The sequence below is a fragment of the Pipistrellus kuhlii genome, unplaced genomic scaffold, assembly GCF_014108245.1.
Source record: "Pipistrellus kuhlii isolate mPipKuh1 unplaced genomic scaffold, mPipKuh1.p scaffold_m20_p_3, whole genome shotgun sequence".
In the NCBI taxonomy this organism is placed as follows: Eukaryota; Metazoa; Chordata; class Mammalia; order Chiroptera; family Vespertilionidae; genus Pipistrellus; species Pipistrellus kuhlii.
The window spans coordinates 174,066,706-174,083,809 of record NW_023425529.1 but is presented as its reverse complement, the minus strand read 5'-3'; the positions used below and the strand labels follow the sequence as shown (position 1 = coordinate 174,083,809).

Here is a 17,104-nt window from a genome sequence, read left to right as displayed (position 1 = left end):
GTACGCCACAATCTTGTTTTCAAGCAGGCAGTATTTCTTTGTTACTCAGCCTGCCTGTGGTTGTATTTACACAAGTGTCAGTTTGTGATTCAATACCTTAGTGGCAGTGTTTCTGTATTGACATCGGAGTTATAAGTCCTCTTTACCCAGTATTTAGAATTTGTTTTTTCTGCTGCACTTAATACTGATTTGGGGGTGTGGACTGCCCTAGAGCTGGTTTTCTGATTGTTTCTCCCCACTCTGATCCCTAGGTTACACAAAAACAACTTCCTCCTGTTGTCTCTGAGAGTGTGTTTAATAGGGTGATCAAAAGCAATGATTTAAAGAGAAAAAGAGCCAGAGTAAGTGTGCGAACTCACATTTTTTTTGCCAGAGCATTGCGCGCTTCTCTGCTCATGTCTCTGTGCACATCTTTTTCCCCTGGCACAGTGCAGCCGGTATACTGGTAAAATTTCAGGCTGCCTTTTTATGCCCAGCCCAGCTATGGGTTGATTTCTAGAGTTCCTTCTGTCAGCAGCCCTGTGGACCCCCTTCCACCTGGATTGCAGACCTCACCTTTCTCTGAGAAATCTGACCTTTCCCTGAGGAGGTGCAGAGCTCGTCTGATTCCACGTATTCGCACTGCATGAGTCCCCGGTGTTTGTGGGTTCGCTGCTGGTTCCTGGATGTTGTTGCTGTAGGGTCCCGGGAGGTATCTGATTCTTTCTGATTGATGGTAAGGCTAGACTTCCGATCACAGCCACTCTCCCCTTCAAGATGGCTCAGTCTCTGTGGCAGAGCTGGTTGCTTCAAGAGAGATTTCAGCAGTAGTGAGGCTGCCCGGTCAAGGGAGCCTGGTCTGGCAGTCCCCAGCAGTCCCTTGGAGTATACCTGTCCCTCACTCACAAATAGACACTTCCTGTACGTCCACACACTCTCCTTTCATTCTCTCACTCACACACAATCTTGCAGCTTGCCTTCTCATTGGCAGCCACCTTCCTTTTTCCCTAAAAATATTTTTTAATTGGTATGATGGGTGAGTTATGTACTGAGCCTTTTATCACTAGATTTCTTGGGTATCTCTTTTGATTGAGAACATTTCAATTCTGAATGGATCAAACTTCCTGCAGCTGTCACATCAGACTTCCAAATTTCTAACCAGGGCCTATTTTTTACTCTTTTCTTTAGTCATGAATGCATTATTTTGCACATTAGCTATACTACAGTGTAGCATATTTCATATCACGTATAGTGTATTTTTACTATTAGCCTACGTGATTACACACAGATTTCTCATATTCTAAATTTTAACGTTAGAAATTATTGTTTATCAGTTATTAGGAAGCCTAAAAGTACAACATCCTTCCTAGGGGAAAAAAAAAAATCATAAGAGGTAATACCTTAGTTTTTAAGAAAAGCTGTACATCTATTCATCTAAGTTTTAACAGGGGAAAATTATTACTATATTAACATGAATTCCCTTTTAAAAATTCCATTTAGTGCTAGGCATGAAAGTTAAACCTTGTCATTGCAATAAAATAGTGTGAATACTAATTTTAAAGATAGATTGCAAATGTTAATCCCCTAACTGTTAAAATTTTATTAATGGTTTGATCAGTCTATAATTTTGGGCATGAATAGAAAAATCTAAGGTTTTTATTATCAAAAGTTATTGAAACACTTTTTGAAACCTTAAAAATAGGAAAATAATTTAGAAATGGAATAAAAAATTAGTACTTTTTAAAAAAAGACTATATAGGACTAAGTCACATTAAATTAGCACCTATTTAATTTGTTTAGTAACTGTTTTTTTTGGTGTGTGTGTTTGTATTTGTTTTTTATTGATTTCAGAGGGGAAGGGAGTGAGAGAGAGATAGATAGAAACATCTATAATAATAAAAGCGTAATATGCTAATTAGACCGGACAGCCGAGCAACCCTCCAAACATAGTTCCGTACGAAGCTGTGGTGGCAGGGACTGAGGCAGCGGTAGTTAGGAGTGATCAGGTAGGCAGGCAGAGTGGTTAGGGGTGATCAGGCAGGCAGGCAGAGTGGTTAGGGGCAATCAGGCAAGCAGGCAGGCGAGCCATTAGGAGCCAGTAGGCCCGGATTGCGAGAAGGTGCAGGCTGGACTGAGGGCTCTCTCCCATGCACAAATTTCATGCACTAGGCTTCTAGTCAATGATAAGAGAGAATCATTGATTGGCTGCCTCCTGCACAGTGCATGCCATACTGAGGATCAAGCCCGCATTTGCCCTGACTGGGAATCGAACTGTGACTTCCTGGTTTATAAGTAGACACTCAACCACGGAGCCATACTGGCTGGGCTGTTTAGTAGTTTTTATTGAATTGCTTTTTAGATAATACTTATAGCAAGCTAACACTTCTTTTAGAAGTCAGCTTTATGTAAAATATAAAATAATAAAATAAAAATAATAATAACTGACAGCTCCTGAGTGCTTCAGTGAGCCAAGCACTGTTCTAAGGGTATTGAATCCTTACAACAACACTAGGAGAAAGATATTGTCATTGTACCATTTTTTGCAGCTGCAGATATTAAGTTACTTTTACAAGTTCACACAGTCATTAAGAGAAATTATTGGGATTTGAACCAGAACCAGAGTTCTTATAGATATAGATCAGAACTTTTTTTTACCTAATCATTCATTGAGAAGGATGTAGTATAACTCATATTTAAAAAATTGGACTGACCCAAAAACTTGGAGCTTAAACCCAATCCAATATAATGTCTCACTAATTTCTTAGCTTAAAGATTGTTCTTAAAATTTAACTCATTAAAATACTGGCATGATTTATCATCATATTATCATAATAAAATTAACTAATTGGGTAATAAATTGATTTATCCAACTTTATTTGTGAAGCATAGTAACTTATTAGTGTATACCTGAGAGCAGGAGTCATTTTCCCCTATAAACTAGCAACTTTAGTTTATTCATTGCATTTTGTTTTAGAATATACAATATAATTTTTTTAATGAAAATTTTATTTATTTATTTATTTAATATTTTATTGATTTTTTTACAGAGAGGAAGGGAGAGAGATAGAGAGCTAGAAACGTCGATGAGAGAGAAACATCGACCAGCTGCCTCTGGCACACCCCCTACCGGGGATGCACCCGCGACCAATGTACATGCCCTTGGCCGGAATCAAACTTGGGACCTTTCAGTCCGCAGACCTACGCTCTACCACTGAGCCAAACCAGTTTCGGCGTGGTTATAATTTTAACTCGAGAAGTATGTTAATGTTTTACAAATTTAAAAACACAAAATTACATCAAGGATAAAATTTGAATGCAGACAGAAACAAATGAACCATCTGCATGTATCAATAGAATACATATACTTTCCACGAAGAACAAAAACTGAAGGCTACTTTTCCCCAGCTGGAGCTGAAAGACCAAAGACATCTCACCAGAGCAGAGTGGAACAGATTAGCATAGAGTAGCACTGAGCTGGGCAGAGGAGTGGAGTTTCCTAGCTGAATGGAATGAATAGTACTCACTGTGGGGGCGGAAAAAAAAAAAAAGGAAATTTTCCCCTTTGCAACAGCTTAGATGGACCTGGAGAGTATTATGCTGAATGAAATAAGCAGTCAAAGACAAATACTATATGATTTCACTATATGTGGAATCTAATGAACAAAATAAACATAAAATAGAAACAGACTCATAGTTCAGAGAAGACTGACAGCTGTCAAGGGAGAGGTGGAAAGGGAGTAGATAGAAAAGATGAAAGGGTTAAGCAAAAAAACACAAAACAACAACCCCCAAATCTCATAGACAAACAACAGTATTACCAGAAGGAAAGCGGGATGGGGGAGGTAGGAGAGGGTAAAAGGAGGATAAATGTTGATGGAAGGAGATGTGACTTGGGATGTAAGCACACAATACACTCACTACACAGATGATATATTATAGAATTGTGCCCCTGAAACCTATGTAATTTTAAAAACCAAGTCATCCCCAATAAATTCAGTTAAAAAAAATAGAGGGGCCTAGATTGGGAGGGGGCCAAATGGAGTGGATGAAATAGAGTGGAGCTGGCTAGCTGAAGAGGTGCCTGGGCCCTGAGGGCCTTGCTATTTTCACAGCAGCAACATAGTGTTATCCAGCTGTTCCACAAAAGTGCTGTTTTCACAGCCATACTGTATTGTCCTCAAGCTCTTTGTACTAAACTTTCCTTCTTCACTGCACCCCAACTTGGGTGACTCCTGTTGGCGCCAGTGATCTTTGGTTGACATTCCATAATGCCCCAGAGGGGCTCTGAAGCGACCAACTCATCTGGTTCCAGAATCTGTTCTCAAGTTGTCTTCCTGGTGGCTCTCAAGGATCTTGGGAACGGTGCATTATGGTTACTTGACTTGAACTTGAGACTAATTGAATCTTTACAGTACCTTGTTGGTTAGAGATTATTATCTCTAAAGTTCAGAGAAGTTAAATATCACTTTTGAGGTCAGACAGCCTTTGAATGGGTAAGCTTGGAGTGGAGCCAAATAACCTAATGCTAGTGTTTATCCTCACGCTGGATAAACCTGTTTTTCAGCCTCACACAAGCCCTCATGATTTGTAGATGCAAAGGGTGCCACACACCAACACTCTATCCAGAGTCAAACTAGCCATTGCCATATCAGACCAATTTATAAATTCTTTATTTTTTAAAAAAATATAGCAGGCATTTGTTTGTTTCAAAAAATGGAAGAATTGACCCACTTCAGAAAAGTTAAGTTTCCCCATTTTAAAATGGGTAGTTGGATCATAACATTGGAGATCCATTCTGGTCTGTATGCATAAGTTCCATGAATGGCTAGATTGTTCTCTCCTAGACCTGGGAGAGCTGCAGAATGGGGTAGGGACAAGGGAACAGAGATCTCTGGATTATCCCCCTCCCGCAAATAGCTCTAAATCAACTCCATCTTGATTTTTGAGATCTAGACCCTTTTGGAGGGATGCTGAGGCTGTTGTATTCCTGGTGGGAGGAGCCATGTCCTGGGGCTCCTGGGCTGCTCTGGTCCTTCTCCTTTTGACCTCCCTGAGTGGTTTGTGGAATCTTAGGATTGACTTGTCCTCCCACTTCCCACCAGAATGAGAGGGCCTTTTGGTGGGTGTGTTCTCCTTTTCTTTTCTCTTCCTCAGGGCTTCAGCCTAGTGTTACGAGATTCTCTGGCCTACACTGTTCACTCATATTTCCTTTACTCTGCCAGGCTGAGATGAAGGGTTCAGCTCCTGGACCTTCCAAGGTCTCTGTAACAGGCCTGTTGATCATCTCTTCTTATGCAACCATACTCACATTGCCTGTGGGTGTTACTGCTGCTGCTCTTAGTAATGCTTCCTGGCCAGGCCCTGCCGGTGCCGGGATTGGAAAGACAGTGTGTCCCTACGCATAGAGTATTTGCATGAAGCAGGTTGTTGGACTCCTTCCCCATCAGCATAAAAAAAAAAAAAAAAAAAAAAAAAAAAAAAAAAGAGGTGGCCTCAGATACCTCAGTGACTATGGAAAGACTTCTGACATTGAGCAGGTCTTGGCCACCATCTCCATGTAGCTCTATGGCCTGAGTCGATAGAAGAAACAGGGAAGAAGAAAGTAAATGAAACTAAAAAGGGCTGTCACCTGTCTTCAAGAACTTAGCATTAGAATAGTCACCAAGTCCAGAAATGCCCCTATGTCACCCCCCAAGGGACACAGAGGTTTTGCCTGGACAGTTGCAGTGCCAGGAAGAGCACTAGTGCAATTCACCAGTGAACATCTTCACACTTTTACCTTATACACTTGTCTTAGCATTTCTACAAAACAGATTCCTAAAGGAAGACTGCTGGGCAGAAATTATGTCCATCTTACATTCTGATAGCTACTAACAAATTGTGCACCAGTGGGCAAAGCATGCTGTAGTGCCACGGATTATACAAAAATTAGTTTATGGCTCAAATAAAGAAAGGGTTTTCTCAAAGTTAAAAATGCCCTACAGCAGATCAGACTGCCTGAGTCCACTGTAGTTTGTAAGTGTTCCAGAACAAATAGGATGCTAGGATGCTGTTGACAGCATAACAGCATCAGGTATATGGTTAGAGGAGCTGACATCTAAGGAACCTCGGATATTCAGAAGCACATAGGGCCTCCTCAATGTGACAAGGCCTCCACATAGTAGCTCATCTGGTTTGAGCCCTTCCACATGAGTGTTTATCCGGGCAGCCCAGGAGAGCAGCCCGAGAGCCTTCAGTTGCTCTCTGAGTATGCAAAACCTTACTGCTGGGCTCTTCCTGTCCTCTGCCTCCAGCACAGGTATTTCCATCCTATCCCAAGCTGGTATGGCATGGGTGCCACTATAAGCCTCCACTGGCAGTCTCAGGAAGAACATCAGGTCTTCCCAGTGTGCAAACACATCTTCTATTGCATCTGAAGGGGGCATAATTGTAGCTAAAAAGAGTGGCCAGTGGCGAGCTTCAAGTGGAGCTTTTTTTTTCTCATGACTGTAGATGGACATTATAATCTTCAAAGGAAGCAGCCTGGTCAGCTCCAAGCTCGTCACTGACTTGAGTCCCCTTCCCTGGGTGTGTCGGTCATATTTGGCACCGACTGCATCACTGCCAGCAGCAAAACGTCAGGTATTTTGAGGTTGGGGCTGGTGTGCACGATGCCCACAGTGACCATTTGCACACAGTTGAGCACATCAATCACTTCTCTTTTACTGATCTGGTTGAAGTTGCTCTCAAACAGGGGAATGCTTGTGAACATGGCGAACTCACCCTTGCACAGCTGCTGCTGCAGCTTGTCCATGGAGCCATGGGACATGTACAGCATGAGGCTGCTCGGGGCGCTGCACTGCCATGGCATCATGTTGCTGCTCATCTGTCCTTCAGGAAGACTGCTGCGTGTCCTCTCCAGAACCTCTGCCTCAGCCTGAAGTGCAACCCCTCCCGAGCTGCCTTTACGCCTTCACTGTCCATTGTGACTGCAGTCAGCTGCCCACACAGCAGTGTGTCCTCATCCTCATAGCTGCTCCCCTGCCCTCCCAGAAAGAGACACCATCCTCCCGCAGGCAGCCACCCTACAAAGGGGCAGGAAGTACCGAATTCTTCTTTTGTTATGTGAAACACAAGTATGTTTCTTCAAGGCCACTTGTGTTCATGCAGCTACCACAGGCAATGAATGTAAACGATTAGCAGCCCCAGGAAAACTGTCTTTATTAATCTATGAAGGTGATACTGATAGGTGACAAATAATTAAGGCTTTATAAGAGTTGAATGTGTTTTTGAGATTTTGCTTAATAGTTATCAGAGAATTTCTGTGAAATATTAATTTCAGTCACTAAATTTGAATTTAAGAATATCTTTAAAGGATTAACAAGGAAAGCATTCCTAGGAATCTCCTTATCTTCTCAAGCCTGCACTTAGTTGTAGATTTCTATAAACTGCTTTCTTAGAATTTCAGTTATTGGGCTTCTTCATTCATTTCTGGAAATACTGTTTGCTATTTGTTTCCTATAAGGAATTAGCTTATTAACACCATCTTAAGGACATTGTTATAATTGTTAACCTCCTTGTTTTCTATCTTGTTCTCCTGGGCATTAAATTTGTTGCTTGTTTTGAAACAAATGATATCTGTACCTTTTTGTTCCTTTCCTTTAATCAAGAACACAAAAAGCTGAATGTTTCCGATTTTAGGAAGTATAATTCACATCATTTTATGAGGATGCATTACCTCAGTGGCCATTAGGTGGGTACTAATTATTTTTCCCAGGAAGCTTTTTTTTTTTTTTTTTCCCAGATTAGCCTTCTTAGCTTTGTGCATCTGACTGTATTTTCTCAGGGAAAGAGTGAAGCTTACCCAGAATGTCAGTAATTTAGAGCATCTTAACATTGTACATTTGAGCATCATCCTCATACAGTCTTAGAATTGCTAGACTGTGGATGTGGACATTGAAAGTCTTCTGAATTAGCCTGACTGGGCATGGGGAAACATGCTGTGAGTCATATGCTCAAGTCTTTTTAAATGAAAATGAAAAATGTCTAATTATCTGAACTGACTGAATATTATCTTATGTGTGGGAATTTTTTTTTTTTTTTTTTTTTTTAGGTTTTAGAAGATTAATTAGACAGGAAATCGGTGCTGGATAAGAAGTGCTTTACAAATAGGCTGCCTATTGATTTGTAGATTATCAGAACTGTATTTTTGCCAGTTTGTATCTTTTTTTTTCTGAAGAGGAATAACATTCTGTGTATCAATTTTTATTTATGTTCTTTCCCTCTGGTTTTTGTCTTTGGGTAGAAAAATTCATTGTTCTTTATAATTCTAGTTTTATGTGTTGGGCTTCAGTGTTTGGAAATAGGCCCCAGGTGAGTGAAAAAGAGTCTTTTTTCTCTATTGATGTTCTAAGCTTTCCATATGTTGTTTTTTTTATTATTCTATTACCCTTTGTTGCACTGAAAGTCAATGATATATTGCTTATGACAGGACATAAAAATGACTCTTGTTTTAAGAAGTTATTAGAATGCCAGTGGCAATAATAGACAGACATGGGAGAATATCCTTTTTTCCAGAAGAGCAACAAATTTTGTGAACTTGTTTGCAAAATAAGTCTTCTTTCATTTTTAAAAACTAATAAGAGAAAATAACTACTTGCTTATACTCTCTGTAAAACAAAAACATACCAAGTAGAAATATTAATGATGATTTATAAAAGAGAAGCCTCGCTAGGAATAGAGGTAAAGAAAATTAAAAATGGAAGCATTATTTAAATGCTTTGTGCTTAGTATTACTATGCTAAAATTTATGGTTTTGCTTATTCCTTTCTCTTAAGGATATAAACTTACATATGTTCGTCTCAATATTTTATTTATTTATATTTTATCCTCACCTGAGGATATGTTTATTGGATTTTAGAGAAAGGAAGGGAAAGAGAAACATCAATGTGAGAGAGAAACATTGGTTGATTGTCTCCTGTACATATGCCAACCTGGGATCAAACCTGAAACCTGGGTATGTTTCCTAGAATCAAAGCCCCAACTTTTTGGTGTATAGGTACAATGCTCCAACCAATTGAACCAACAGGCCAGGGCTTTTATTTCTTAACAAGAGGCCTGGTGCACAAATTTGTGCACAGATGGGATCCCTTGGCCTGGTCAGCACTCGGGCTGGTGGGCTGGGGAAAGGGACCGCTGGAGATTGGCCAGCCGAGGGAGCACACTGACCACCAAGGGCAGCTCCAGTGTTGAACATTTGCCCCCTGGTGGTCAATACATGACATAGCAACTGGCCATTTGTTCAACTGGTCATAATGGTCACTTAGGCTTTTATATATATAGACTAGAGATCTGGTGCATGAATTTGTGTATCGATGGAGTCCCTCCGGGTGGCCTGCAGAGATCAAGCCCCAGCTTGTGTCCCCAACCTCTCAGTCCCAGCTCATGCCCCCAGCCTCACAGCCCTGCAGCCCCACCTTGCACCCCTCCTTGGCCTGGTGCCACCCCCTCAACTGTTCCACCATCCCACATGTGGGTGATTGATTGGGGCTGGGCCCCCTGCTACTACTGTTGGTCACCATCTGCGGGGCGATTGGTCAGGGCCGGGGCTGCCCCCACCCAGCTCCCTCACCACCTAGGTGTTGGACAGTGGCCCCACCCCCTGCCACAGCTGCTGGTTGCTGTCTGTGGGCAATCAGGTTCCCACTCACACCCACCTTGACCTGGCGTCACCCACTCACCTGCTCCACCATCCCACTGTGGTTCCACTCTCACTGGGGTCCATCAGGGCTGGCAGCACCTCCACTGCCGCCCGCTGCCAGATCTTCGTCACCAACATCCACCATGTTCCGTGCTGCCTCTGGTAGTTAGTGCACATCAAGTGAGCAAACTCCCAGTTGAATAACCTCCTGAGGGGACAATTTGCATATAAGGCTTTTATTATATAGGATTAGGGAAAATCTGGCTGCTTAAAGGACTAGTGCTTCATAGACGGTTCTTTGATCCTTTTATATTTCCTTATACAATATTAATATTTACCTTACAGTTCACATGTGAATGCTACTTACTCTCTCCATTGTTTAAATCAGTGGTGGGAACCTTCTTTTTTCTTCTTCTAAGACCATTTTGATATTTATGATATCTGAGAGCCATACAAAATTATCAATTTAAAAATTAGCCTGGTATATTTGGTCAAACATTTAAACATTTATTAATTAACTGCCCCCTAATGCCTTGGTAGGGCCAGACCAAATCATTTCACAGGCTTTATACAGCCTGTGGGCTGGACATTCCCCACCCCTGATTTAAAGTATGGTTTGGGCCAAATGCTATGCTTAAATATTATTGGTGAATTAGGGCAGGTTTTAGAACTAAAGATCTACTAATCTCTTGGAGAAGAAAATAGCCACGATCATGCAGCCATGTCTATGTCTCAACATATGTACACACACACATACATTTTGCATGAATACTTATTTTTTCCAGAAGGAAGGAATGGTACTGAATGTTATTGAACAATAGTTTATATATTTTGTTTCTGAAAGAAAAGAAAATGGAAAAGAGTATTCCAAATATTTTTTCACGTTAGGTCCTTATGTGATACTTTTTAGACAAAAATGGTTAAACAGAAGTTGAGATTTTTTTTTTAATTGATTGATTTGAGAGACAGACATCAATTTTTTTCCTACTTATTTATTTGTTCATTGGTTGATTCTTGTATGTGCCCTGACAGAAACTGAAACCTTGGCTTATCAAGAGGACACTCTGCCCTAACCAGCTTGGTTCAGTGGAAAAAGGATCAGTCTGTGGACTGAAGGGTCCCAGGTTCAATTCCAGCCAAGGGCATATGGCTGGGTTACAGACTCGATTCCCAGTAGGGGGCATGCAGGAAGCAGCTGATCAGTGATTCTCACTCATCAGTGATTCTCTCTCATCATTGATGTTTCTATCTCTCTTTTCTTCTCCTTCTTCTCTGAAGTCAATAAAGAAATATATTTAAAAAGAAAGAAAGAAAGAAAGAAAGAAAGAAAGAAAGAAAGAAAGAAAGAAAGAAAGAAAGAAAAAAAGAAAGAAAGAAAGAAAGAGAAAAGAGGACACTCTAACCAACTGAGCTACCTAGCCAGGGCTGAGATTATATTTTTAATGAGTTAGCCAAAGTATGAAGGTAAAGATAGTCCTTAGAAACATTTGAAAATGTGAAATAGGAAATTCTTTTACATGTGCTACAACCTATTGGAACAGAAAGGAGATTGGCATATTATTTGGAATGACAAAAAGTAGGAAGAGCAAAAACCGGTTTGGCTCAGTGGATAGAGCATAGGCCTGCGGACTGAAGGGTCCCAGATTCAATTCCCGTCAAGGGCATGTACCTGGGTTGGGGCACATCCCCAGTAGGGGGTGTGCAAGAGGTAGCTGATCAATGATTCTCTTTCATCGATGTTTCTAACTATCTCTCTCTCTTCCTCTCTGTTAAAAATCAATAAGATATATTAAGAAAAAAAAGTAGGAAGATGATCTATAGAAAGCCTCACAGGAGAAATTAATGTATGTATATTGTAAAATTGGTGCCCAGTTTACAAGACTAAAGAGCACTTAAAATAATGAATGATTATAAAATTTTCTGTAAACTCAATGAAAGAGATGGAAATGGGTTGGGGATGTCCTAAAATTTTAGTCAGAGAGAACAAGGTGAGTTGAAGTCTTTAGAAAGCTATATAGATTGAAGAAAGACTTAAATTTGCAAAATATATCCCAATTCAGTATATTGGTACCTACATGCCAGATATTTTGATAGTTGTTAAGTATTGTATATAAGGATAAATAAGGTACTGTACTGTCTCTACCCTTTAGGAGATTTCAAACTGAGCAATTGATGTATTTTCATATAATAACAGTGAGTCTGATTTATTTATAAATTTCTTTATAAATTATACTAATTTTCCCTCTACTTCAACTATAAGCCAAAAATGATTGAGAATTTGGTAATTTTGTATAAGGTACAGAATTCTGATTATGTTTGCCTAACTTAACAAGAGCTAAATTTTTAGAATTTACTCACTTAAACTTTAGTGCCACAGGATATTCATATTATAAAAAAATAACCTCTCTCTTAGAATGTGTGTGCATGTGTGTGTGTGCCAGAGAAAAGGAGACAAAGGAGAGACAGAAAGTTAGACACATTTATTTTGTAACTCAGTCATAATGATTTACACAGGGCCACCTGGTGGTCAGTTATGATGATATGTTGATATATTATGTGCCTTTTCTAAAAGAATTTCTGGAATTATTGTTAGTTTCAACATATGTCCCAGGATATATCTCCACAAGTCGTTTTCTGTAGGATGTGACAGTTTCTTCGTTCACTTCACACAAAGCAGAGGATGAATTTTAAAGTGTTTTTTAGTTTCATTCCTCAGCAAATAACCTTGCCAAGTTGTCTTATGTTCCAAGGTACCAACAACCACAGATAATTCTTAAGAAGTTTGATGTAGAAGTGTTTGGCTTAAATCTTTAAAGGTTAGTAGGATGAGAAAACATTAAGCTGTCAAGAATCCGAAAATAGCTTGCTGAAATTTTTTACTAACTCACTCTTAGTAGTCTTTGTCACTATTCCTGGATAATTATTTGCAGAAACTATTACACAAATGGTTAGTTCTATCAATTAAGTCATGTTTACTCAAAATGAATGCATAGTATCTTTTGCTAGCACAGAATGAGAGATTATATAAAGGAAGAATAATTTCATTATTTAAACAGTGCTAGCTGCCCTTAATGATAGCTTTCTCTAAAATGTATAACTATTATTACATAATTAAAAATTAGAAATGTGATTTTATTTTAAATAACTGTCTACTTTTATCATATTAATTCTTCCACACACATAACTTAAATTTTGTTGTGTCTATATGCTATTTGGGCTTGTGACAAATAATCTGAGATGGTGGCAGATGGGCCAAATAATGTCATCCTTCACAAATATGACCAGCTATGAACTATTTAGGTGTAATTTGTCAGACTGTTCATTTATGTATAAAATAAGTCTTTTAATATTACTCCTTAAAATATGACTCAGTTTAATTAGTTTGTAATATCAAACAATTTTTTAGATCTAATTTTTTTTTATCACGTCTTTTCTGGAGATATTTTAATTTTTTTAATGAGTTAATAGTATCTTTAATAAAATTGTATTAACTCTTTTGAATTAGTATTTCAGGTTTCTTTAAATGAATCCCCAGAAGTGGAATTGCTAGGTCATAAGGCAGTAAATGGTTGGAAAGAGACATGACTTGGAATGGTGAACACATAATACAATATACAGATGATGTAATATAGAATTGTACACCTGAAATCTATGTAATTTTATTAACCAGTGTAACCCCAATAAGTTCTATTAAAAAATATGTTAACTTTTTCTAGCATATGAACCTTGGTTTATACCTGCAAAGAAAATTCTACTAAATAAAATAAACATATATACTTGAGTATCTCATAAAAATTCAAGTAAACTCAAATCAAAGCATAGAAAATTCATTATTTTACCTCTGTTGCAGGACTTATAATAGCAGTCTTACTAAAAGTGTATTAGTACTTTACTTCTTTATACCCTGATGCCATAAAGCAGCTGGTTATACTATACACATAATAGTGAGAAAATCTTAATATTTTATCTATCTTCTTATAAGTTAAACTCAGTGAAAGGAAAACACAGTCCAAGTAATAACCAGTTTTGCTTTATTAAAATAATTTAATGAGAAATTATTCAGCTGGGTTTGCATTTTATCCATATTTCAAAGTCCCAGACTATTGGGAAGTCAGTTTTTATTAAAAATTTATTCATTAGACTTAGTTTTGAAAAGAGATAGAAATTTGAAGTGCTACTACATCACATGCATTAGGATAACTACTATTAAAACAAAATAGAAATAACAAATACTGGTGAAGATGTAGAGAAATTGGAACTCTTGTGCACTGTTGGTGGGAATGTAAAATAATATAGCTGCTATGGGAAACGCTATGAAGGTTTCTTCAAAATAAAAACATAATTACTGTAATCCAGCAACTTAACTTTTGGATATATATGAGTGGCCAGATTATTATGATCTCTGAATGCATAATGATCTGGCTACTCAGTGTGTGTGTGTGTGTGTGTGTGTGTGTGTGTGTGTGTGTGTGTGTATGTATGTGTATTAGAGGCCCAGTGTATGAATTCGTACATGGGTGGGGTCCGGCCAGCCTGGCCAGGGAGAGGGGACATGAGCAGTTGACTGGTCTGCCTACTGGTTGAACTCCTGGTCAAGGGGACAATTTGCATATTAGCCTTTTATTATACAGGATATACATGGAGTGGCCAGATTATTATGCGTTCAGAGATCATAATAATCTGGCCACTCAGTATATGTTTAAAAAAATGGAAAGAGAAATTGTATGAGAGATTTGTACACTCATATTCATAGTAGCATATTAGCAAGAGCCAAAAGGTTGGAAGCAAACCATGTGCCCACTAAGAGATGAATGGATAAATAAAATGTGCTATATATAAAAATATAATTTTATTCATTATTATAAATGCTCAGTTAGTCCAGTATTCTCCTGGAGAAAAGGAAAATAAATATCAAGTTCTTTTTGCATAACCTAAATAGCTATAGGTTTAATTAGTCTATTGATTGCTAATAAAAAAAATTTTTTCTTCCCACAGTAATTCAATTAGATAGATTTAAAAATTCCTCTTACTGGAACTTTTTATTTTTCCCAGAGTTTCCCATGTGATTTTGTGATAGTTTTATTCTTAGTTCTAAGCCTAGATATAATATAGTCCTCTGTTGTTACAATGAACTTTCCTCTAGATAAGACACTCTTTTTAAGAAATATATGCTATTCTACCGAAACTGGTTTGGCTCAATGGATAGAGCAGACTGAAAGGTCCCAGGTTCGATTTCAGTAAAGGTCATGTACCTTGGTTGCAGGCACATTCCCAGTAGGGGGTGTGCAAGAGGCAGCTAATCGATGATTCTCTCTCATCGATGTTTCTAACTCTCTATCCCTCTCTGTAAAAAATCAATAAAATATATATATTTAAAAAAAAAAGAAATATATGCTATTCCATGATGGGAAAGTAAAATAGGTATTCTTTTTTAAATATAAGAGTGAATATAAAATATGGTCCTTGACTTCTAGGAGCTCAAGTTGGGCAAAGAAGAACAGATCCACAAATGATTTTTCATACAATATAGAAAGTGTTACAAAGCACAGAGGAAGGAGCAATTGATTCTTTGCAGAAATTATTATACTAAAGCAAGAACTCAGCATTTACCGCTCCTGGTCTGTTCTCTACCCACATATGTGGCTTAGTATTTTCAATCCAACATTTTTGTGTGTTTTTCCATTTAGAATATTTGTTTTTCCCATACTTTTGCTTGACATTGTCAAAAGAATATTGCCTTATATGATCTTATTCAATTTCACTCTCCAGTTGCTCTGGGTCATCTAAAAGCTTGACACAAAATAAATGAACAAACTAAGCAAAAGGAGAAAATATACAATTCTTCTCTAGCTTGTTCTCAACAACAGCATCATTCTACCAAATAGATAGCACTTTCTTCTGTGTCAGGCAAGAGGCCTCGAGTGATCAGAATCATTATGCAAAACATGAGCACAGGAACTTACTGTCTAGAGTGAGGGTAAAAGTGTACTTGCCTATGTTCATGCACTGGTTTGCTGGTTGTTTTGTTTTAAGGTAAAGCTGATATAACCTTGGAACTTTGTCTTGAAGATGCTAATAGGCAGTAACTTATTTATCTCAAGTTCTACAAGTGTCCTTTATTTAGTTTTCCTAAGGTGTTAATTAATATCTTGCTAATAAAGAAGCAAGATCTCGGATCTACAAATCATAGAATTTTGTGCTTTAGTGTTTACTCTACCTGCTGGTAGGGGTATATACCTACACACACATGCACATATACAGAGGCCCTGGGTAATCCATGACTAGCAGAACTGATCCTAAAGCCAGGCTCATGATGTCATTATTAAAAAAGTAATAGTTAACTTGGAAGAAAGGATATGGGTTACGTTTATAGCTGTAGTATGGACTTGTAGAGGGACATTGTTTTCTGTGGCCTTGTCCTTGTCTGGTTAGAAACTCCCATTATCAATAGGGCCTACTTACACTTCCTCAATATTTAACATAGTACTAATCCTAGATTACTTTTATTTTTAATTTATCTCAAACTTTATGTTTTTAAATACTGACTACCTTTTTGCATATTAATCTTTAGTCACGTTTCATTTTTGTCCCACTTCCTGAGCATTCCTCTTCTGCCTTCTGTCTCCTTCCCCGCACTCACTCTTACACCTTCTCCATCCTGCCCTCTTCCTGTTTTTTCCCTTTGCCTTCTCTGTTCTCCATTTTCTGTCTGTGTGTTTTTATTTTCTTAGGTTCTTCTGTGTTGAGCATGACTATTGGCAGTTCTGGGGATACAACACTAGAGCTCTTATTATGTTTTCTAATGTAAAAAAAAGGCTCTTCCCCAATTGTGTAGTGAAAAGTCTCAAGGAAGAACTGAGCTGATCAATCACTGGTCTGTGGTTAGACTGTGATTATTGGTCAGGTGTGGTGTGGGACTCTGTGATTTGGAAAATCTACCAGAATGATGTAATCATAATAAAGGAGGAGCTATTCCCCAAAACAGGGGACCGAGCACTTCCCAGAAGAAGGATGTAATGGGCAGACAAAAATAACATGTCCTCTGTGCTTTTTTACTTAGAGTTATATTTTCCCTAGTTCTAACTTACTACTAATAACTAGAAATGAACTATTCCTTGCATTATAAAAATATGATTTCATAAGAAATTAAGTCTTTTTCAATTGGAGATATGAATGTGGGTCCTCAGAATTTCACCAGAATTTTTCTTTCAGAATATACTGTATTTTTATTGATAAAGAATGTTTTTTACATTATTTATAACTTAACCAAAAAGTAAAGTAGCTGCCTTCTTTAGATATTCACCACACATTTTTTTTAAACAGCATATTCTCCAAAAAGAAGGTCATGCCAAGTAAAATTACATATGTTGCTTTACAGTCTAGGATCCTGGGTGTTAAATTTCACATGCCCTATTGAAGAAAATTCTCAATTCCTACCATCTTATA

The 17,104-nt window shown here is 38.2% G+C and overlaps 2 protein-coding genes across 4 annotated transcripts in view; one reads left to right on the top strand and one right to left on the bottom strand.

The window, feature by feature from the left end:
* TNKS (tankyrase) overlaps positions 1-17,104 on the top strand; it is a 148,303-nt gene that overhangs the window by 52,712 nt on the left and 78,487 nt on the right. The gene's annotated exons all lie outside the window — the stretch shown is intronic.
* On the bottom strand, positions 5,908-6,834 carry LOC118730775 (protein FAM71C-like). Its single transcript, XM_036458990.1, is given in 2 exon segments — positions 5,908-6,580; positions 6,583-6,834. Coding segments are annotated over 2 exon segments (810 nt in total). The 5' UTR covers positions 6,833-6,834; the 3' UTR covers positions 5,908-6,020.